Source organism: Hyla sarda, chromosome 4 (genome assembly GCF_029499605.1).
Source record: "Hyla sarda isolate aHylSar1 chromosome 4, aHylSar1.hap1, whole genome shotgun sequence".
NCBI lineage: Eukaryota > Metazoa > Chordata > Amphibia > Anura > Hylidae > Hyla > Hyla sarda.
Window position 1 is genome coordinate 148097796 of NC_079192.1, and position 25230 is coordinate 148123025.

General features: G+C 41.5%; 1 protein-coding gene across 1 annotated transcript in view; it reads left to right on the forward strand.

Moving 5' to 3' along the window:
* Window positions 1-25230, forward strand: part of UNC13C (unc-13 homolog C) — a 627474-nt gene that overhangs the window by 519351 nt on the left and 82893 nt on the right. The window contains exons 29-30 of the mRNA XM_056572349.1: window positions 4481-4537; window positions 16247-16327. Of these exons, the coding sequence (XP_056428324.1) occupies window positions 4481-4537; window positions 16247-16327 (138 nt within the window). The remainder of the gene's footprint in view (window positions 1-4480; window positions 4538-16246; window positions 16328-25230) is intronic.

Genomic DNA, 25230 nt, shown 5'->3' on the forward strand with positions numbered 1-25230 from the left:
AGTCTCTGGAGACCGCATACACCAGATTGTGGTTCCCCGGAGGGATGCAGCCATGGTTCTGAATGCTTATCATGACCAATCTGGACACTTTGGGGTCCATAAGACAGAGATCACCATCAGAAGAAGATTTTACTGGATTGGGATGCGGGGAGACATCGAGAAATGGTGTTCTGAGTGCTCCGTGTGCAATGTGATAAAGAACTCCCGGAGGGACGCAAGAGCCCCTTTGCATCCCATCTGTACAGAGAGACCGAATCAAATTGTTGCCTTGGACCATGTGAAGCTGGCCCCCACTCGATCTAGCTATTGTCATGCTCTAACAATGGTGGATCATTACTCCCAGTGGGGGGTCGTGGTCCCCGTCAAGGATCTTACCGCCAAGACTGCTGCTCAACTCTTCTATCGGCATTGGATCCAACCGTTGGGGTGTCCCGAATCGGTCCTCACGGATCGGGGAACGGCCTTTGAAGCCCAGTTGTTCCAGGAACTTTGCCGGTTGCACGATTGCAAGAAGCTCCGGGGAACGGCCTACCATCCCCAAGGGAATGGGCTCGGTGAGAGGATCAATCAAGTGTTCATCCAGATGCTCAGAGCAGCCTCTGTCTCGAAGCACGAAGAGTGGCCTCAGCTGCTGCCAGAACTCCTGGAAATCTACAACAACACTGTTCACTGCTCTACGGGGTATACACCCTTTTTCTTGATGATGGGCCGACACGGCCAATTGCCAAAGGATCAAACCTTTGGCCTACAGGCACCTTTCAACAATTCTCCTCAGGCTTCCCAAGGTTGGGTGTCAGAGCATCGACGAACAATTGAGGAAGCCTTGGACATCGTTGAGAAGAAGTTCATGAGCACCAGCAGAAAGATTATAATCAGCATGCTTCGGCTCAGCTCTTGCAGCTTGGAGATAAAGTGTGGCTCAGAAAATTTCCTAGAACCCATAAATTTGACTCCCTGTGGGAAATGGAGCCATATACCATCACTGCAGTCCCTTACCCTGAAACGGACGTATATGAGATACAAAAAGATGGGTTCGAGCCACAGGTGGTTCACCGGAATAGGATAAAAGTGTGCCGGAAAGAAGATACGCTTAGCCCATCGCCTCCTACTCCTCCTGATCCACCTGTTACTTCTACTCCACCTCCGACCAGGCCTGTGAGAGAGTATGTGCCGGGAGAAGGAATTCATCCCACTATGGACGTTCCTTTGTTACCATCTCAGCAGCCTACCATGTATTGGGGCATACCGTTTCCAGCTCCATCCAGTCAGCCGACATTGGTCACACCAACCAGTCAGTTGCCAGTAGCTGTTACTCCATGTCAACCACCATTGATCGCTACACCCAACCTCAGTCCTGCTCCAGTGACCGCTTCGGACATTGACGCCACTACGCCATCTGTCTTAAGAGAACCCCTCAGTTTTACCGAAGAAATTGCTCCTGTTTCCAGCCCTCCAGCTGGTCCCTCGGGGACTGAAGTTCTTGAAGAATCCTCAAGTGAAGGAACTCCTGATGACTCGGAGGTGGGGTTGCGGCGGTCTCAAAGGACTACACAGGGCAAACTACCCATAAGGTACCAGGACTCACATTTAGTACCTGCACACATGGTACCTTTGATAACCCACTTCAATGTTCCACCAGTCACTTTCCAGTACCCTAGATTACTCACTTAATGTACTACTTCTCTAATTTCTCTAGTACATACACAAAAATAAATAAACATCTCACTTAAGTAACACTTAAGGAATTGTAGCACATTGATACCCAATTCCTGCCACTGTTAGGTACACTTCTTGTCTTTATTCATTGCGTGTGTGAGATGCTCTGTCTGGCCAGTAGATGCTCTTGCAAATACAGAAAATAAACACGTAATTCTTAGAATAACCTGGATAGGTTTTTTTGAAAGTGCTCTAGGGGTAAGTAGCGTGTAGTCGATAGACCCTAGCAGCCACAATTACTGTGACCTAGCTTCCGGCTAGCCAGTATACCCTTCGTGTACTAACTAACAGGTAACTTATTGTTGGCATATAGAATATGTGAGATAATAACAAAATGTCTAGTCAGCTTCATGCAAAAGGTAAATAGAGCTGTCCTAATATCTAGTTAGCCTTATGTATAGAGGTATATGCTAATGTTCAGTTTAGCCTCAAAATGTATCATAAGTTTCATAAAGTTGTACAGGGAGCTAGAAACTAAAGGATAGATAGCTTTCTTTAAATGTCTAGATAGCATCCAATTGTCTAGATGGTATTTAAATGTCTAGATAGCATTTAAATGTCTAGATAGCATTCAAATGTCTAGATAGCATCAAAAATGTGTTTACTCTACTTAGGATGTATAGCAAATATATAGATCATCCTGTTCTATAGCATGCTGTTCTAATGCTAGTCCTAGTCCCTCTGTCTCAGGGGACAGACGTCGAGGCCGACTTATCATTAGTAAGGGGGTTTGTGGTGTCCCAGTACCGCATTTCATACGGTACTTATTTATTGATGGGTCCCCATAGCCAGAGTCCCTAGGACGTAGGGATCCCTGTAATCTAGTCTACCCCTAGTCGCCTCTATCTTAATATATAATTAGTAATTTATGCATAGATAATGTAAATAGTATAGTATAAATGTAAATAAATGGTTAATTACTTGTTTCCATGGTATGGCAGGGCCTTCGGGTCATGTAATGTGTTCCAAGCCTCCCTCTGGATGTGTTCCAGGCCTCACTTTGGCATCTCTTGCCTCGTTTTGGTTTTATAATGTATATAGATCCTGTGACGTAAGCAATCCCATCACACCATGTAAGGTGAATGGCAGACGTTCTGACCAATCAGATTCGCCACGCCCCCTGCCCATATAAGTGAGCGGCGGCCATGTTTCTCTCTCTTACCTCGTAGGCTGTCAAGCAAGAAAGACCTGTACAGCAGTAATCGCAGTGAGTTAGGCCCGAGCCTTGCGGCAACGACTGAACAATTATAATTATAGAGTGTATCACCTCCCAAACACTCTGCCGCATCTCCGGACCTAATACCTCCCCTAAATCCGGACGGATCTGCAAATCTCTTCCTAAATTAAGAGACTTATTGTCTAGCTCAAGGTCCGCAACTACTGCCAGTTGCTTAGTAACCAAAGGACTGTTTGTATGAGACTGTGACTGTGCCGTGAATATTGCAAGCACTTCAGTAAACGTTATTCAAGTTCAAGTTCAAATCTCCTTGAGGACCTTCCGTTATTTTATGCACCTATCGTTACTGGGAAGGGCGGCGATAGGCCGGAACACTGATTCAGCATACCAGCCCTCAGCCTGGCGTCACAAACTCTAGGGTTAACATTAACCCCTTATATACCTATACCATACCACCACTACCATACACCCCGCAAGGGCTACCACACTAGTATGTGTCCAAGCAGGCAGGGGGGGCAGTTGTTTGATTGGCTTTTTCAGTATGAAATACTGAAAATGTTCTAATGAAAGCAATTGCAAAACCTATTGGTTTTGCATGCTTTACAACATATCTGACAGTGCCTATTTAATGATTGTGATTGAAAAGATCTAAGAGACTTTTATTCCATCAGTGCTTTATGGAATCCTTTCTTTCAAAAGAGACTAAGGTTTGATGCTGTAAAGGAGCCTCATGTCCAACCTTTCTAATGTAAGCTTTCCCTGAATTATTGAAACCCTGTCAGCTGAGTAAATGGGCTGCAAACAATTCAGCTTCTTCTTTGCTTAGCAGCAACAGCCTTATATAGGGTCTAACTGGTATTGCAGGTGAGATATGTAATGGGGCAAGCTGTAATACCAAATACAGCTGCTATTAAATTCTTATGTTTAGAGACATGCCTGTTAAGCAATTGGCGGTCTATTATGAGGACAGACTATCCATATACAAGTTTTGGAAAACCCATTTATTCCAGAATGCTTTTAAAACAGATGTGTAACAAAAGTCAGAAACTGCATACCAAACATCAGCAGGTTTTACTATTGTCGAAGAAATGATGATAATAATAATAATAATTAAAAAAACTGTATGTTGACATTGATTATAAATTAAGTCAGTGTAAGGTTAATTGGCAATAAGAATTCAGGGCCATCAAACTCCAACTCTACCCCTCCCAATTGAATTTACTGGGTGGAGCTGTACTTTTTTATTTTTTATTTTTTTATAAATAATTCATGCTATTTATAAACAATTTTATCACATTTTTCCTCCTTCATTTACAAACATGTTAAGACATTTGAATGAATTGTTCTTCCTTGAAAGAGGTTCTATTTCATCCTGTGATAGCGGAAATATTTAGAACAAAGCATGCAGGCTGCATAAAGTTAATGTGATTTCTGGAGACATTGTTGTATATTAATTAAGCAATGCTTAAACTCCACATGCTGTTTCTGCGCTCCAATTATACCATTTATATGTGACAGGATTAATATTCATGATTCTTTCCTTTGAATATGTTTGGATAATAAATCTATTGTCTTTATTTCCTCCAGGGGGCTCAGATGATATTCAGCGCAGCTAAAGACCTTGGACAGTTGTCTAAATTAAAGGTAATATTGTTAAATCAATAGTTAATCACCTGCCAGAGTAACTTTATCCTTAACTATTCATGTTTCACTGTAAGCTCTGTCCTGTCACCATACTTATACAACAAGTCAGCATAACAGAGGATAGGGATACTATTATAATAACATGACAATATGACATTCATACGGTGTCCATTTTAGGACATTGTCAGACGTAACTCCGTCCTCCGACAGGTGAAACAGCGTCCCGCCTCCTCTCTCGGGCCAATCTCCGTCAGGCGTCAGCTGCAACTCCCTCCTCCCTCATTATACATTCTCTCATCCGGAACTCTGTCATCCCTCAGACGAAAAACTTTCCTGCCGTGTAGTCGAGCCGAATCAGTGTCGGCTCTCTGCTATAAGGCTTCTGCTGTACACGCTATTCAATGTTGACTCTGCTATGCAGACTCTGTAGGACATGTAGTGTCTGTAATACACACGTGCAAGATTCACAGTTTCGACTCTGCTATACATGCTGTGCAGCGTCGGCTCTGCTATGCGGCAGGAAGTTGGGTCTGAGGGAGTTTCAGATGAGGGAGGATGGAGTTTTGGCTGAAGGAGGACGGTGATTGGTGTGTGGGAGGAGACGGGACGCGGTTTCACCTGATGGAGGACGGAGTTGCGGCAGATGACTGATGGCGATTGGTCCGAGGAAGGAGGCGGGACGCCATTTCACCTGACAGAGGACGGCTGACGACTGACAATGTCCTAAAATGGACACCGTACATTCAGGCATTGGTTAGAAAAATGATACTACTTGACCTTTGACTGAAGCTATTTGAAATAGTCTCAGGGCACACACTCTTTTTCTGGCATTGTTTCAGTTAAAAGAGACACCTAAAAAAGTAAACTTTTTACTTTGCGCATTATACTGTATGTTATAATGCCGTTTTTGTGACATTCTTCTAAAACAATGGGGAAGATCATGAAAAACAGTCTAATAGTAACATTGTCTTTGTTACACATACCAACCAATCAGAGCTGCACTTTAATTTCAAAGAGCTTGTTGGGATATGAAGGCTGAGCTCTGATTGGTTGGTATAGGCAACAAAGGCATATTTACTTTTATACAGTTGTTTATTGTTTCCCCCAGTGCGTTTTAGTACATATTTTTTTTGGTGCATTTTTTTCTATGTTGTTTTTCCTATTACATATTAATTTGATTCAGGTATTTCTCAGGAATGCCACAAAAATGCACCTTAAAGGGCAACACACATTTACACATACATATTTAGGCAGGAACAATAAACATGGGGGGAGTGGTGGACTGGCAATTATCAACCATTTTGCATGTCTTTTGCGTGCACACTCGGGCATTAATGGTTTTGCGACTTTTCTGAGACTTTTTTCCTGAGACTTTTTGCCTGAAGTCAGTACTTTAACAATGTTTACCTGCGAGTGAACATATGATAAGACGAGTTTTGGAGCAGCAAGAATGAAATTAAGGAATGTGCTTGAAAAGGTGGTTTGGAGGTCCTTCGTCCAGGTCAAGATAAATAAGAAGAACTTTGCAATCCTTGATCAAAGTAGAGAGAAGTTGATTATAAAAAGCAGGGAGAGGTTAGTAGTGGGTTTGGCACTGTAAAGTTAGCTTATAAAATCCAGTATGCAAGGTGTCCAGTGCAAGAACCTTAATAATATCTTTTAGCAGTGCCATAATCTGATTATATGATATAAAACTCAGGTTTGGCATCTGAATGATGATAATAGCTACCCATAGTTTATGTTCTGGTTGCCTAAGCCAGTCAACCACTCTGCACATATGGTATACGTATAGCATTATTTTCAGGGCTAATGAGAGTGGTATGGGATGTCCATAGGCAAAATTTCCAGATTAATTTGATGAAGATCTTACAGAGCGTTACAAAGAAAGACTGTGGTGCATAAATAGGTAAAGCCTGAAAGATATGGAGTATTTTGGTATGATTTAACTATGTTGTTCTGCCAATTCCAATATTGTTTAGTTATTGTAATGGAGATAGAGGTATATTTTAAATTATTTAGACAATAAAAGCTATATTTAGTGATGGTATATTCTAGGGATGTTTTTTTAAATGGCACCCTGGCATTCCCCAGAAATGAAGTGTGTTGACCCCAGCACAAAGCAGCAGCCAACCCCCTCCACGTATCTATGGAAGAGACAGAAATACCCGAATGCTGTTGTATTTCCAGCTCTCCCATAGAGATACATGGAGGGGGCGTGCCATGTAGGAGATGGATAGGGGATATATTTTCCTACATGATAGTACTCCTTTAAGGATCTGGGCTAAATACAAGAAATTTGATCACAAAAATAGTACATGAGAATGCCCAATACTATATAATCTAAAAGTCAGCAAGAGAGAAGAAGACCGGGCACTGCTTGCATAATAAGTAGATGGATAAAAATAGAACAGAATGTCTCTGTAATACTCGGGGATGGATGTGACAAATACACAGTTCCGGAGCGGTGCTACACATAAGGTAAATATCTGTATACAGTGCATAGAAGAAAAAGGAACGGATCACTCACCTGTATGACTTGCTGTGTAGGTTTATTTTCGGATTACATCCAAACACTTTGGCATCCCATCACCCCGTGATCCAAGCAGAGCTGGAGCGGCAGGTTCTTCAGACCTGGACGGCATTGCTGTTTCACACTCAGAGGCGTTTCGTCAGGTCCCTGGTGACAGCTTCCTGTTGCTCGATGTAGTGTGCACACCCAGTTACATGTTACAAATAAAAAACAACAATAGAAATATATAACAATGTAAGAGCTGTTACTGAAGGTGATATCCCCTGTCAAATAGGTCCGTTAGGATTTTCCATTGTGAAAGACTTCACGTCTGAAGACGTACAGTTAACTAAGATGTTGGCTAATTTAGAGGGAGATAAAGGAAATGGGGAGGTTAGCCCTTATGTGCCACATGAAAGAAATTAGATTACACCTTTTCTGGGAGGTAACAGATCGAAATTCAATCCACCACTAGTACCAGGAAGTCCCATTGATGTTTTTTCTAAAGCAGTTCTAAAGGATATTAAAGCCATCATTTACCCCAAACCCATCCCAAATATTTCCAAGGCTGAAGAACGAGCATTGAAATGGCTCGCTACTCATGAGGAGATTATTGTCTGAAAAGGCCGACAAGGGGGGAGGGGTTGTGGTATGGTATAAAAAAGATTACAACACAGAAGTTGAAAACCAACTAGGGAACCTTATGGTATATGAAAAACTATATTCTAACCCTACTCCAAAAATTATAGAAAGACTGCATGTTTTTCTAAAGATAAATGTAGATAAGGGTGTTATTTTTGAGAAGATGGCATTAAAAATCCTCCCAAACAGTCCTAAATATCTTTACTGGTACATCCTCCCCAAAATGCAGAAGTCACTGAGCCAGCCCCCTGGCCGCCCTATTGTGGTGGGGATTGGCTCAGTGACCGAGGCACTATCCGGTTATCTAGACTGGTTATTATCCCCCCTACTTAAAGAAATGCCAATCTATCTGAGAAACACGGGTGACCTCATTGATACCCTGGAAGAGTTCTGCTGACAGGACCGGTAACATCTTGCCTCAATTGATGTGGAGAGCCTGTATACCCCCATCCCTCATGATGCGGCTATACAGGTGATCCGAGAGGTACTAAGGAGCAAAGAGAACTCCCCCAAATTTTGTAATATTTTTTGTGAGACTCTTTCCCTCATTTTGTGTAATACTTTCACCAGGGAGAGTAGTACAAGCAAAAATACGGCACTGCAATGGGCACTCCCATCTCGGGCACGTATGCTAATTTATATATTTCTATCTTTGAGCGGAATTATATTTTTTCATCCACTAATCGCTTTATCAAACACATCTTCGACATCTTCATTGTAAGGGATGTTACACAACAGGAATTCTGTGATTTTGTCACCGAGCTCAATTCCATGAACATAGTCAATATGACTTTCACCTATCGTTTTGGTGACCAGTCACTAGAATTCCTGGATGTCAAAATCCATGTTGAGAAGGGAAGATTAATGACATCCGGATTCAGGAAATCTACGTCCAAAAATGCTTTGTTACACTTTGACAGTTCACACCTCTACTGTGTAAAATGTAGTGTACCATACGGCCAAGTTATTCGCCTTAAAAGGATAAATAAGGACCATAAAGTTTTTTTGGAGCAGGCTAAGAATCTAACGGAGAGATTAGTTGAAAGAGGTTACCCCATAAAAATTATTGATCAGGCATTTGAGAGGGCTAATCAGATGGACAGGTCTACCCTATTGTCTAGAAGCAGAAAGCACAGAAGAAGAACAGATAGATAGTCACCCAAAAAAAGAAAGCAAGGCTATCTTCTTGTTCGCCAATACCCCGATGAATCACATTATCAATGGAGTACTGCGGAAAAATTGGTACAACGTACAACAAGAACAAGACTTAAAAGGCATTGATATTTCCAGTCCTATACTCATTTTCAGACGCAGTAGAACCATTGGCAATGTTTTAAAAGTGAAATATGAAAAACATGTCCAGGACAAAAAGCAACAATTGGCTAAAAAACATAACACCAGTAGGGAATATAAAATGCAGAAATTGCTTCATCTGTAATAAAAACCTAACAGGTAATGCTCTCACTCTGTGCTTGTAGAATTAACTTCAGACAGTTGATGTATTGTATGATATGTCCTTGTGGATTATACTATATAGGTAGAACAAAGCGAAAATTTCGTGTACGTATCAAGGAACACCTAAGGTCTGTGAGAACAGGTATAGGAGCTCAGAGGTTTGTAACACATATGCAGACAGTCCATAGAGGGGATGCTAGCCTACTAAAATTTGCAGGCAATGAAAGGGTTAGGTGCCCCGAAAGAGGTGGAGACAGACATGAAAGCCTAGCATGTGCAGAGGCATGCTGAATTATGAAGCATTAGAAGCCCTAGGGCTAAATGATCGGAATGAACTGGGCTCCTTTCTTTAGTTCATATTAATTGCTCTTGTTTTTAGTAGTATTTAATCTATATTACAATGTATTTATATACATTTTACTATATAATCTACCTTTTCCTTCCTTACAAAGAGACTTCTCCCGCTGCCTAGGCCAAAAAGTGATTTCCTTGTCAACTTTCTAAAACCACAATTGTTGCTAGCATTTGTAACGCAGCCTATCTGCCAACAAACATTACATTCTCAACTCCCCCCCTTTGTTTACCATTTTTTTAATTGTACTAGCATTTAACAGATTGTAGTACCACTTAGCTTTTCTTCTGTCACTATTGACATGTTATTGGAGATGTCCCCATTCACTGGTTTTGCTAATCTATATCACATTTCCATTGTTATCAAATGCATTTTATGCCATTTAATAATATTGAAATTTTTCAACCGTTTTCAAATCTGCAATGTCCATCTCTAATTTTTAGTTGTCGAGGTGTTGGGATTGAAATTAGGTACTATGATGTGTTATACACTACGCACATACAGCAAAAGGAATCCTTCTCCTCTATACCTCTATAGCGCACTGCTGAAAAGCAGCGTGAAAGACAGTATAAAGCATTATTGAACAATAGAAGCTGTGAATTACGACAAGCAGCTGAAGCCTCTCTGTGGGGAAGGGGGGACTGGTAAATGGAGAAAAATTCATTTTTCTCTAATAAGATATATTACAAAATGCTGAATCCTTAGAGGGGTACTCCTCTCATGGCATCTTATCCCCTATCCAAAGGGGGATCGCCGCTGCAGCACCCCGCTATCATTACTGCACAAAGCGAGTTCGCTCTGTGCGTAATGACGGGCAATACAAGGGCCGGTGCAGCGTGATGTCATGGCTCCGCCCCTCATGACATCATGGCCCGTCCCCTTAATGCAAGTCTATGGCAGGGGGCGTGACAACAGCCACGCCCCCTCCCATAGACTTGTATTGACGGGGCGGGCCGTGATGTCACGAGGGGCGGGGCCGTGATGTAATGATGCTCCGGCCCCTGTATTGCCCGTCATTACGTGCAGAGCGATCTCGCTCTGCGCAGTAATGATAGCGGGGTGCTGCAGCAGCGATCCCCGGGGTCCCCAGCAGCAAGACCCCGGCGATCTGACATCTTATCCCCTATCCTTTGGATAGGGGATAAGATGTCTAGGAGCGGAGTGCCCCTTTAATTTTCCTTATAATGTATACAAGTGCTTATGTATTTCTCTATTCACTTCTTGTCTTACTCGGGAAAGAATGCTGCACCCCTAAATAAAGTGATGCCTTCAGATTACTGACTTTCAGTCATTCAGATACCCACCCTAAATAAATTCTGTTTATCCTTTCTTCAAACAGAATGCAGGATTTACAGCTCTCACATCCAACCTCTGAGCAGGGAAGGATTGGCAGCATTTCTGAACCCAATCTGTACAGAGACAAAGAAAATGGTGTCCAGCTCAGTAGGTGAGATAAAACAGGAACTTTTTATTTCAACTAGCAAGCAACATACAAGACAGAAACTCTGACATTTTTTTGGTCATTATGATATGACTTATGGCATCACTAAGAGTCATATTGACCTCAAACTTGTCAGTGTTCATTTATTGCATGGTGCTTGCTGGTTAAAATAAAAATAAAAAATCCTGTTTTACCACCCCAACTAGCTGGATACAATTTTTTTTAGATCCTTTCTTTTCCCGTTTGTATTTGTCTGTTTTCTATACTGTCTGTTCCTCCTTTAGCTACTTCTCTAAGGCATAAAGGACTAAGGACAAAAATTACAGGATGCACTTCCACGGTACAAATAGGCATTCATTAGAACATATGGCACCCTCGGGGGATAGCATTCTCATCTGCCAGCATTACAAGAGCAAAATCATTTTTTTTTCTCTAAAATGTAACAATGTAGCAAATACAGCAGGTAACAAACCTACTGTCACTCAACATTAGATCAATTCAAGTCTGACTGTTACAGAAATGTTTTCAGAATAAGATGTAGCATATATATATATATATATATATATATATATATATATGGAATAACAGTATTTCTGACCATTGTAAGCCACTAAAGATCCAAAAGATATTCAGCTCACCCACTGATTGCAGTTAGCAGGGCCTGAACTGGTTTAGATAGGCACCAATAATGATCCAGAAATATACAAGAAAAGTTCTAGCGCAACTTGATTGATTCAAAGCTGTTTCAAGAAACACGGACACAAGTGGAGACAAAAGAGTGATGGGTTTCAGTCAGCCCTATCAATCTTAGTCATACATTATAAGCCGCTATATGACTGGTATTCAGCAGTTTTTCCTTCTGCAGGCTTCATCACTAACACAAAAGAGTGTTTAGAAACTATCTGCTATAATGTCTCCCATAGACAGTGTGTAGAGTAGATACTGCTTCTCTTTCTACCCTCACACATTAAAGCAGTAGGAACATGGAGGCATTATAGAACAGTACTGAGCATTGTAAGCTGTGGATCAAACCAAAAGCAGTGTTTCTGTGTGTCTCTGTCTCCATTCCAGCTGCTCCCTCCCCTCTAATAGTCCTCTTCTTCCATAACATTTTCCGTGCTACTGCAGTCTTTTCAGGGATCTCCTTTGATCTTCCTTGCAGAGTTACCAACCAGCCAGCCTTTTTAAAGGGGCTATCCAATAATTGAAAAACAGAGATAATTTATTTCAATGACTGCTCCCAGTCTGTCTCAAGGTTGGGAGTGGTTCTGCAGTTAAGTTCCATTTAAGTGAATGGAGCAAAGTTGTAATACCACACCCAAAGTAGAGACAGACAGAGAGTGGTCTTTGAAAGAAATTAGGCCTGTTTTTTTTTTTTACTCCTGGATAACCCATTTAAGTCAATTAGCAGTGTATATATTGTTACAATAAGTAACTAAAGATTGTCTGATTGGTAGCACATCTAAAAGATACTATCAGGGCAGGTGCCATAGGTGCTGGGTGCCAGTGGGTGCCAATAAGACAATATTGTCCATGACTTTACAGTTCAGTTTTTTAAAATCTCTGTAACTCTTTAAAGTGGCCTAACATAACTTGCTAACATAACTATGCATTTGAGAACATCATGCAAAAGGGGTGAAAAAGGAAATAGCAAGTAAGAGAAAACAAATACTCTTAATAGTGCCCACAGAGTTTGTCTAAAGATTTTCAGAAGGTTTTTCTTGTTGGAGAGTGTAATTGCATGAACTAAAAAGCAAAGCTAGCATTTAAATGGGCACTGTCATGAAATGAAAAAATTGATATGTTGTAGTACTTAAGTACTACAACATATCTCTAATATAGTTTAATTAAAAAAAGTGATTTTAAACCAGTTTAAAATCACTTTTAAATTTGGCCACTAGGGGTCGCCCTCCTAGTGGCCGAATGCATTCGGCAGTGACGTCACTACAGAATTTCGTCTCATTTGAGCCTGGCAAATGAGTCGAAATTCCAGTCACTGCGGTGCTCGCTCCCGCCTGTCAATCAAACAGGCGAGAGCGAGCACAGTGAAATCCAGGGCTGCGCATTGGCTCCCTGGACTCTCACACTGGCCGCCTCCCTGCTGCATATTCTCCCTACAGCAGGGAGGCACATGGCTCTTACCTCTGCTTACAGCCCCGGCTCCAGTGGGGATACGCCGCCTCCTCACTGCTCCTTGCAGCTGTGTCCTGTCATTGCCGGGGGGAGCGCGTTATATGGAGCAGCAAGTGTAAGTGCAAGTGTATGCCCGGCTTCCTGTCATGCTCCTACACTCTGGTAACTCTCTCTATGGTTCTGGAGGACTTTCAATCCTCCAGAAACATAGAGACAGTTTCCAGAGTGTACGGGCATGACAGGAAGCCGGGCATACACTTGTTGCTTGCTACGGACCCCGCTCATGGTCCGGCACAGGTGAGGGGGAGGCGAGGGGAGGGGGGGGCGATATTGGTCGGGGGCTGGGTGTCTTCCAACACAGGGTGCCTCCAGTTGTTTCCCCACTACAACTCCCAGCATGCCCTGACAGCAAATATATGTCAGGGCATGCTGGGAGTTGTAGTGGTGAAACAGCTGGAGGCACCCTGTCAGGAGAACTAAGGGCGGAAGTCGGCCCCCAGCAGGCATCAGTGACGTGGTGCCTGCTGGGGAAGTCTGCCTGGTAGTGAGCACACTACCAGGCAGACAAAATGCCATTTTTAAGATAATAAAAAATAAAAATAAAGGCAGGGAGGGGGTTAGGGATAGATGGGCAATAGGCAGGGACAGAAAAAAAAAAAGAGGATGGTGGGAGCTACCCTTTAAAAACAACTAAGGATACATATTTCACAAACAAATAATTGTGTTGGATGTTTATTAAAATTTATTTATTTACTAATTAATTAATTAATATATTTATTTTTTATCAATGTAGTTATGGTTTGTGTTATGGTGTTATAGTTTACTGTGGTAACACAGTAAGGGCTGTCACAATTTACAATTATTTTACCATCTCTCATCCTATCCTCTCTGTTCACCTGTCATCTGATTATTCCAATAGGCCTTAAAGCTATTTGAACCTCATGTCCAACTGTCCTTCCACCTCTTAGCCTTCTCCGATCACCTTCTAGCCATCTCCGATCTGGCTTCTGATTCCACTACACTACTAAAAGAACTTTAACCAAAGTGACTGATACTACAAAAAACCTCACAATATTATTCTATGTTCCTCCTAAAATGAGTTCCAAATGAACCTATCAGCATGTATTTGGAATGTGGGAACACTTCTGATTCTTTCCTACCACTGAATACTTCACAAGCATTACATGGTCAGCTGGCTATGTAGCCTCCAACGATATCTACTCAGAGTGGCCAGCACTTCCATAGCACCATTGCCACTTCTTTTCTAGCAATCGGCGAAGGTCATGTTGGATAAACCTCTGCCAATTTTATGTTGGTAGCATATCCTAGTTATATGCCACCAATATTCAGTTTCAGACAGTCCTTTTGAGCTTTAACTGACTATAATGATAGTAAAATGTATTAAAATATATTAAAATCATTTCTGGACCCATTGAATTCAGTGTAAAATGTCTATACTGTAGTAAGCAGACCTTCTTTTTTTCAATTGACTTTGAAGAGGATAGGAAACTAACGCTCTACCCACAGGAATTCTGTTTTGAAGGCATTTCATGGCACGGGGTACTCTGCCCCTAGACATCTTATCCCCTACCCATGCAATCTTCCTGCTGCACCTGGCATTCTTTTAGAGCATCGTGTGCAGTGCTGGAGGCTCGTGACATCATGGCTGTGCCCCACTCGTGATGTCACAGCCATGCCCCCTTAATGCAAGTGTATGGGAGGGGGCGTGATGGCGTGACATCATGCCCCCTCCCATAGACTTGCTCGTGACATCAGGAGCCTCCGTCCTGCATCGCCAGTCATCCAGCACGGAGCGAAGTTCGCTCTGTGCACCCGATGTCTGGGGTGCCGCAGCCGAGATCGCGGGGGTCCCCAGCGGCAAGACCCTGCCATCAGACATCTTATTTCCTATCCTTTGGATAGGGGATAAGATGTCTAGGGGCAGAGTACCCCTTTAACTCTGGTTCAGTAAAACATTACATGTATCATTCATCTGTAAGCATACTTGCACATGATATACCTTGATAGTGTATTATAACATTCCCAAAATCCCTGGCTGTATCATAATTGTTCCTAGTTTGTATTTACTACACAAAGCACAAAAGTAGCTATTTTTTCATTTTGGAAACAAATCCACTTTGTGTTCTCGAAGATGAAAGGTTGGGAAAGTGTTTTATTGGTGGTTGGGAGTGAAGCACTGTAGTTTTCTTCCAAAGGCTCTAGTGATTCTCTGCAGACTCTGCGCTGGTATTCCTGCTGTCTATAATGATAGGGAAGCCTGGTTTTATCTAAACTGCCGAGCCAGTGGAGAACTTGTTACAAAAGTCACAGTCACTTTGGTGTGTTACCTGAATTACCAATAGCTGAGTGTTTGTGTTCTGAAGCCAGTGCGGCTGAAGAAACATCATTTAATACAAGGGAGTCTCAAGGGAGTTTTCTTTGTTAGATGTTTTAATTAAAAGACTTCTTTGTGTAGATATTTCAATAAAGGAAGAAACAATTTATAATAAAGCTTTGTTCATAAAGTACAATTTATTTAAAGGAGTAAACTTTATTTAAAGGGGTAAACAGTGGGAAACTTTTTTTTTTTTTTTTTTTTTTATCAACTGGTGCCAGAAAGTTAAACAGATTTTTTAATTACTTCTATTAAAAAATCTTAATCCTTCCAATACTTATTAGCAGCTGAATACTACAGAGGAAATTATTTTCTTTTTGGAACACAGAGCTCTCTGCTGACATTTCTGTCCATTTTAAGAACTGTCCAGAGTAGGAGAAAATCCCCATAGCAAACATATGCTGCTCTGGACAGTTCCTAAAATGGATAGAGATATCAGCAGAGAGCACTGTGCTCGTGATGTCAGCAGACAGCTCTGTGTTCCAAAAAGAAAATAATTTCTTTTTTTTAGCAAGAATTAAGAACATTAAGCGCTGCACTGAAGCCAGTTACTGTTTTGGAACTGTATCTTGGTTTTTACCTGACATTATTCAGTGAAATGGTTGAATGCATAACAATTACACACATTTCTCTGATTTAATAATCCTACTTAATCTACTGTGAATTATTTTAACATGGGCCAAGAAATGTAAAGGCAACAGATTTTAGATTAATGAACATTTTTGGAACAGAGTCATACATTACTTAGTAGTAACTGGTTCAATTTGTTTTATATTTCCTAGGATCATGTGATTCGAGAGGAAGCCAGAAGTCTTACGCCTCGACAGTGTTCGGTTATGGAGGTTGTTCTAGCCACAATAAAGGTAAATAAAGGTATCTTGATCATCTATTAATAACAACAGCCTGGAAAGATAATTTACTATTTCGGCAGATGGTTATTTCTATGAAAATATTTATCAGACACTGAGGCACTTGTCTGCTATTTCAGGGAGATTCTATAACTGATCAAATCCTTCTGAATGCAAAGTTACAATTTGCCTTTGGGAGCAAACAACATATTAAATATACATTGAAATGTTCGCTCAACACTGGAGGAATGTTGAGAATACTTCCGACAGATGGCTCAAAAATGATTACTACAGCATTGCTACTAAATACTGTAGTGTAGCACAAGGTAGAGAAGCTAGAAATATGTGCTGCTTAGATTTAGTAATTAGCATTTAACCATCATATGGAGTAACATTCATACGAGCTTCATCTACTCACTCTGTGAAAGATTAGATATTAGAAATGTACATATATGTGTGTGTGTGTGTGTGTGTGTGAACAGAGGCATAGGATGGCACTACTAGTAGAAGGCAATGTGGGGGTTATTACACGAACAAAATTGCAGTGCAGCAATGAAGACTAAAGCCAATAGAGTCTGCAATGGTGCTGGGATATAAACCAAAGGACAGAAGTGTCAGATATATAGTCATATAGAACAAAAGAAAGATATCCGCACTCACCGCCAGGTTCACGACTCGATGCTCCTAGTTAGAGAACGCCGGTGGACCTCGGCTGCAGAGATGCATTGCGCTCAGAGGCTTTTACTATGGTGTGCGCTTCTTCCGGCCTCAAGTTACGTCATAGCGCTGTGCTTTTTAAATAAAGGTGGGTGTGAGATATGGTCATGTGACCGCAACAGGTGAACAAAAGTAAAAAAGATAACCATTAGCAACAATACTCATACTTTAGTATGGTTATGGCAGTATGGATATATAGAGCGTTTTTATAAAAATGGTGCCATATCCACTCTGTTGTTGAAGCCAAGTGGACCATGCACATCAAGGCTCATAATCCGCATGGCCTCAGCACGTGATAATCTAGTGTCTCGATAAAGAGTGGAGGACCTCTGTTTGATAACCTCAAGTCCACCAAATTTTACTCCTTCAGTACTACTGTCATGTACCTCTCTCATATGTTGAAAGAAGCGGGGAGCACCCACACCAGTTTTAATGGAATAGAGATGTCCGCGTACTCTAATCCTTAGTGGTCTGACAGTTTTTCCAATGTAAAAATGGAAACAACTGCTCATCACAAAATAGACTACATGGGTAGTGCGACAAGTAATTAAATCGTGTATAGCACAAAACGTATGCCCTATTTTCACCCTGTCACCATTAATGTTATATTTACATTGCAGACAATGACCGTATCTTCTGCTCCCTTTTGGAGCGAACTTGGTTAACCAGTTTTCTTTGTGCTCATGGTCTTGGCATTGGTATTAATTATTTCTCCTAAAGTTTTATTTCTTTGGTATGTAACGATTGGTTTCTTAACAGCAATACTGGATAAATCATTATCTCCTTCCAAAATATGCCAGTTCTTATTAATGACTGTTTTAATTACAAAATTCATAGCACTGTTTTTAAATGCAAACATGAACAGTTTATCTCGTTCTTTATTCTTCTTTTTTGTTTTAGAGTTGTATATGAGACGTTTTCTGAGAATCTTCCTGACTTTTGCATGAGCATCATAAATAATATTTTCTGGGTATCCTCTTTTTATCAAAAAAGACTAAAGATCCTCAGCTTGTTGTTGAAAAATGCGAGCATCACTAGTATTTCTTTTTAGTCTCAGGAACTGACTGAAAGGAATGGAATTCTTAGTTTGCTTGGGATGTGAACTATTATAGTGTAAAATGTTGTTCTTGGCTATACATTTACGAAAGCCATTAGTATATAACCTGCATAAATAATAAGATCAAGAAATTCTACCTGTTGACCTCCTTAAAGGGTTATCCACCATAAGGTGATTTTAGTACGTACATGGCAGACAGTAATGGACATGCTTAGGAAGGATCTGTGCTTGTCTTGGGGTTAAATGGCTATGTCATGACATTACCATAACACTGTGGCTAGCTTTTTGTGAACTTGTATTTCCTGTTTTACTTATGTTTTTTTGACTAAAAATCCCACAATGCCATTTTCCTCCCTCCCACACATCAGCCACCCCACCCATTGAAACAAAAGACCTGTGGTTTTAAATCAGGGTGCCTACAGCTGTTGCATTAGTTGCAGATTGATCCCTCCACCCATTGAAGCAGACAGGCTCCCTGTCATCAGCTGACTAGTGAGTCAGGTGTTGGCCGCATTTCAAGCTGGGAAAAATTCAAGACAACAGTCATTTTGTATGCTGATAAAAATAAATAGTGGGGTGAAAATCACAGAAGAATTGTGAGAAAACTGTCACACACAGGTACAGTCACTATATTATGAACTACACTAACTTTACAGCCCCTGTAGCATAGTCAAATAAAAAAAAATTCCTGGAATACCCCTTTAAGTACTAGTGAAGAGCATGTTCATTTGGTTAATGTTATTAAGGTGAGTGATGAAGGCTTTAAATGAGTATCTGTCACCCTCCCATACAATTAGCACGTCATCAGCGTAACGTAAAAAGGCCTTGATGTACTTCAAAAAAGGATTAGCCAAACTGTATATATATTCTTTCTCTAAATGTGACAAAAAGAGATTTGTGTATGAACATAATGTGGGGCTCCCCCTTGCGGTACCTGATAATTGTTTGCACCATTTTGAATGAGAATAAATTTAAGTGAATCGCATAAAAAATCTATAAACTCTGTACTTTTATTGGAGTTTAATTGAACGGATCGCCTTCACATCCGCATCATGTGGGATATGGATGTACAGGCTCTCCACGTTCACTGTCACAAGTGAAAAGGTGCTCGGATGTAACTTGAGGCCGGAAGAAGCGCACACCGTGCAAAATTGCAGGTAATAGCCTCTGAGGTCCACCGGCATTCTCTAACTAGGAACATTGAGTCATGAACCTGGCGGTGAGTGTGAATATCTTTTTTGTTCTATTTGACTATATATATATATATATATATATATATATATATATATATATATATATACACACATATATATATATTGCTATGTATAATGCTATAAATAATTTTTAAAGTTCCTAAGACTTTAAAGAGGTTTTCCCCACTCGTTGCGTTATCCCCTATCCATGGCATTACAGAGAAAAGCTGAATGGTGGTTGGTCTGACCACTGAGACCTCTGCCAATCCTAGGAACGGGGGACATAATGGTACAGACCATGCAGGATCATCACTCAGCATTTATAGATTTTCATTGTCCATTGGGTTGCCAAACATTTTAGATTGATGAACATAATAATGTTTGGCAGACTCATAGTAACTTAATAGATTCTGCACCATTTCTTCCAGTGACAATAATGTCCCTGTTTTGAGACAAGGGGATCACTTAATGAGATAAAAAAGAAAAAGTTGGAAGGTCGGAAAAACGTAATTCAGCTTTATGACTTTTAAACCTAAAGTGTTATATTTTATTGTATTGTTCAATGGTTAACATTACCTTTTAACAAGCAGAGCTGCCTTATTGATTTTTATCCATGGCACCACTATTCGAGTTTTCCTAAAGTTCTTATGGGTTTCCTCGGGGCTCTTTGATTCATAATCTAAAAGTGGATGTACAATTTTCTTATGATTCCTGAGTAAACATTCTACATAATAAGCTTCACGGGGGGGGGGGGGGGGGGGTCTAGTGTTAACAAATACTGTGATATATTTCTATAATCTGCCGGTTTTAGAGTTCAAGATTTTGAGTCTCTGTTCTACCTTTTAAAGGAGTACTCCGGCGCGCACTTTTTTCCTTTTATCCCGTCCGGGTTTCAAAATAAAAGAAAACACACTTTCTCTTACCTGCCAACGGGCCTCAAAGCTCCGGTACAGGTGTTCGGTCCCCGGGCTGTATTCTTCTTACTTCCTGTTAGCCCGGCACATCACACGGAGCTTCAGCCTATCACCGGCCGAGGCGGGACATCACTGTTGCCGGTGATAGGCTGAAGCTCCGTGTAACGTGCCGGGCTAACAGGAAGTAAGAAGAATACAGCCCGGGGACCGAACACCTGTACCGAAGTGTACTGGAGCTCCGGGGGCTCGTTGGCAGGTAAGAGAAAGTGTGTTTTCTTTTATTTTGCAGCCCGGACGGGATAAAAGGAAAAAAGTGTGCGCCGGAGTACTCCTTTAAGGATTCTTGATGAAGTCTTGAGCTTGGTATATAACTATTTATCTGGAAGGAACCAGTAATAGGAACAGAGTAATTTTCCAATATTAACTTATGTTATTTAATGAACTGAGATTTTCTTTAATAAAATATTCTCAGTAATCTGCGGCTTTTATAGGGCTATTCAATAGTTTGCTAATGTTTAATATATATGATCTAGCATAGAGGTATATCCATATTTGTAGATTAATTTTTTTTCAAGACATCCAATTTTCTCACAGCAAATTGAATCATTTTCCTTAGGCTGGCCTTTTCCCATCAATGCATTGATGTAATAAGTCTGACATTTTCTTTCCCTGACCCATGCTATGACTTTAGCGGTATATCATCTAAAGTCTTGTATGAGAATGAAAATAATCACTCTATTTTCACAGTATTTAAACTGAAAAGAGGATAATGCCATATCCCCCTGTAATCTTTTCTCACATTAGGCATATATATGTGCTTTATCATATTTAATGTTTGCCTTTATTCTTCAAAATATTGCCATGCAGCCATTTAAGTCTTAGGACGTCCACTCATTGTTGCCCATAGGGGGATACATTTTGCGTGATCTAAGTAATATTTAACAATGATCTCCATTTATGTTGCTTTCACTTGGTTTAGCCTCAGGACGCATGCACAAAGTTTATTAACATTCAGTACAAGAGATCAAAGGAGAATTCTACATAGCTTTATCTGTGTGTATTGTATTGCTGGCCTGCCTTATCTAGACCTCTAGTAGTATACTGTAGTCTCTCCCTATTTTATCATCTATATTTTAAAATAATTCTGAAATCTTGCAGTACCTTATTCTCACCACTAGGCCTGAAACAAAGCTGTGACATTCGGTTCTATACAGATTACTTTCTAGCAGTGTCCTCCTTATCATCACAGATGTACAGTTAAATGTGACACCAGTATATAGACAAGAAACCATTTACAATAGCTGAAGCTTACAACTCAGCCTCCCCCTTCCTGTGAAATGAACTCAGCACAGGTCACAGAGCATACCTAGAAAATGCTTGCATTCAAGTGAATAGGGTTTGTTCCATACCCTTGTATCTGGAGCAGTTGTGCAACTGGAGGCACAACACTCAAAACCACATATTATTGAAGAACTTCAGGCTGCTGTGGCTTTCCAAGCTGGATAATCCACGTGTAGATACAAGACAGCAGTGAAGACCGAGGCAAAGAAGGGGATGATGAAAGGATATTTCAAACCCAGAAACGCGCTACATGTATAACATTTTCCTAAAGAATAAAAAAAAAATCTTAGTATTAATACCTACCGGCTAGGATTCTTTGCCTCAGTAGCATGACTCAAGCTCCCAAATTTTCTGTCTTCACTTCTGTCTTAAGAGCCATAACTCTTTTATTTTTCCACACACAGAGACATATGAGGGATTACGTTTTGCGCAACCAATAGTACTGTGATGACACCTTTCATTTTACCATAGAATATACAGTGAAACCAAACCAAATATTATGTGTTGGGGCAAATGAAAAAGAAAACCACAATTCTGCAATTTGTTGGGGTGTTTTTACACTGTGCCCTTTATGGTAAAAATGACATGTTTTCTTTATTCTGTTGATCAATGTGATTAAAACTATACCCAATTTATATCAATTTTTATATTTTTACTCTTTAATTTTTCTGTATATGGAGCTGTATGAGGGCTCATTTTTTGAGCAGTGATCTGTAGTTTTTAGTGGTACCATTTCTGTTTTGATAGGACTTTTGAATCCATTTGTCTTCTTTTTTATTTTATTTTTCTGGCAGATGAGTTGACCAAAAATCATAATTTTTGGCGTTTGGTAATTTTTTACATTTACGCCGTTCACAGTGCAGAATCATAAACATTATACTTTAATACACTGCTCAAAAAAATAAAGGGAACACTAAGATAACACATCCTAGATCTGAATGAATGAGCTTTCGTCTTTACATAGTTGAATGTGCTGACAACAAAATCACACAAAAATGATCAATGGAAATCAAATTTTTCAACCCATGGAGGTCTGGATATGGAGTCACACTCAAAATCAAAGTGGAAAATCACACTGTAGGCTGATCCAACTTTGATGTAATGTCCTTAAAACAAGTCAAAATGAGGCTCAGTAGTGTGTGTGGCCTCCACATGCCCATATGACCTCCCTCCAACGCCTGGGCATGCTCCTGATCAGCTGGCAGATGGTCTCCTGAGGAATGTCCTCCCAGACCTGGACTAAAGCATCCGCCAACTCCTGGACAGTATGTGGTGCAACGTGGCTTTGGTGGATGGAGCGAGACATGATGTCCCAGATGTGCTCAATCGGATTCAGGTCTGGAAAACGGGCGGGCGAGTCCATAGCATCAATGCCTTCCTCTTGCAGGATCTGCTGACACACTCCAGCCACATGAGGTCTAGCATTGTCTTGTATTAGGAGCAACCCAGGGCCAACCGCACCAGCATATGGTCTCACAAGGGGTCTGAGGATCTCATCTCGGTACCTAATGGCAGTCAGGCTACCTCTGGAAGGGCTGTGCGGCCCCCAAAAGAAAAGCCACACCATTACTGACCCACTGCCAAACCGGTCATGCTGGAGGATGTTGCAGGCAGCAGAACATTCTCCACGGCATCTCCAGACTCTGTCACGTCTGTCACATGTGCTCAGTGTGAACCTGCTTTCATCTGTGGAAAACACAGTGGTAAATTTGTCAACCTTGGTGTTCTCTGGCAAATGCCAAATGTCCTGCACGGTGTTGGACTGTAAGCACAACCCCCACCTGTGGACGTAGGGTCCTCATACTACCCTCATGGAGTCTGTTTCTGACCGTTTGAATGCACACATGCACATTTGTGGCCTGCTGGAGGTCATTTTGCAGGGCTCTGGCAGTGCTCCTCCTGCTCCTCCTTGCACAAAGGTGGAGGTAGCGGTCCTGCTGCTGGGTTATTGCCCTCCTACGGCCTCCTACACATCTCCTGATGTACTGGCCTGCCTCCTGGTAGCACCTCCATGCTCTGGACACCACGCTGATAGACACAGCAAACCTTTGAATTCACAGAAGTGTGGTAGCCCTTGGGGGGGTGTATAGTAGTGGGGATGTTGTTTCGGTATATGAGGGGTTAATATTAACCGGATAGTTCGTGACGCCAGGCTGAGGGCTAGTATGCTGAGGTAATTCTCCGGCCTATTGCCGCCCTTCCCGGTAACGATAGGTGCATGAAATGACTGAAGGTCAACAAGGAAGTTGAACTTGAACTTGAATAACTTTACTTAAGTGCTTGCGGTAAATCCAATGCACAGTGACAGTCTTATATAAACAGTCTCTATATTGCTCAGTGACTGACAGTTGTTGCAGACCTTGAGTAATATTACAAGTCTCTGAATTTAGGGTAATTATTGCAGATCCGTCCGGATTTAGGGGATATATAAGGTCCGGTGATCTTGCAGAGTGCTTGGGATTGATACACTCACGATTCTGAATGGATTCAGCCGTTGCCGTAAGGCTCAGGCCTAACTCACTGCGATAATAGCTGCGCAGATCCTTCTCGTTTGCCAGTCCAGGAACAAGAGAGAGAACAATGGCCGCCGCTCCCTTATATGGGCAGGGGGTGGGGTGTATCTGATTGGTCCGAATACCTGTCATTCACTATTGCACAGTATGATGGGATTGCATACATCATAAGGACCTCCAAAGGTCCTAAAGCAGAAATACCATAGAGTTCACCTAGTCACGTGACCCGCAGGTCCTGGTACGCTACGCGCAGGTAATTAACCATTTATTTACATGTATATCACTATATTTACATAAACCTTGAGTAAACTACTGATTTACTATATGGAATAGAGGTGACAAGGGCAGACTATATAATGTGGACCCCTACGTCCTAGGGACTCTGGCTATGGGGACCCACAGACACATAGGTACCGTATAGGATGCGGTACCGAGACACCACAAACCCCCTTGACGTCTGTCCCCTAAGACAGAGGGACTAGGATTAGAACAGGATGATCTACATATTTGCTGTACATCCTATGTAAACACTGAACACATTTACATTCTCTGATACTCTTGCTAGTATCTGGACTAGACAATAAAAATCTATCTAGACATTAGTGCTATCTAGACATAAATGCTATCTAGACATTAACAAAGCTATCTATCCTTTAGTTTCTAGCTTCTAAGGCATTTTATTAAACCTATTATACACTTTAACCCCTTCCCGCTATTGGACGTATGCATACGTCCAGGCGAACTACACGTTCGCGCAAATGGACGTATGCATACGTCCAAGCTATCTCCTGCTCTGCCGCGGGCAGCACAGGAGATCGCGGGTGGGACTCAGCTGTCAATAACAGCCGGAGTCCCACCGCAGCTGCCGGGGCCGCGATCGCGCCGGTCCCGGCAGCATTAACCCCATAGATGCCGTGATCAGTTCTGATCACGGCATCTATGGTGTTTGCAGGGGGAGCGCTCTACCCCTGCCCATCAACGGCGGCGTCGCGATAAAATAAGGGGGATAAGGGGTGTCCAAGACACCCTCGATCCCCCTTGAAGAGATAGGAGTGAGGTGGCAGGGTTGCAACCCCTCCTATCCCTGCTATTGATCGGCGGAGCGACCGACCAATAGCAGACTGGGGGCGGGGGGGTTAAAGTTCGGTTCCCCCCGCTATGCCCACCCATCGGTGTCCGGGCA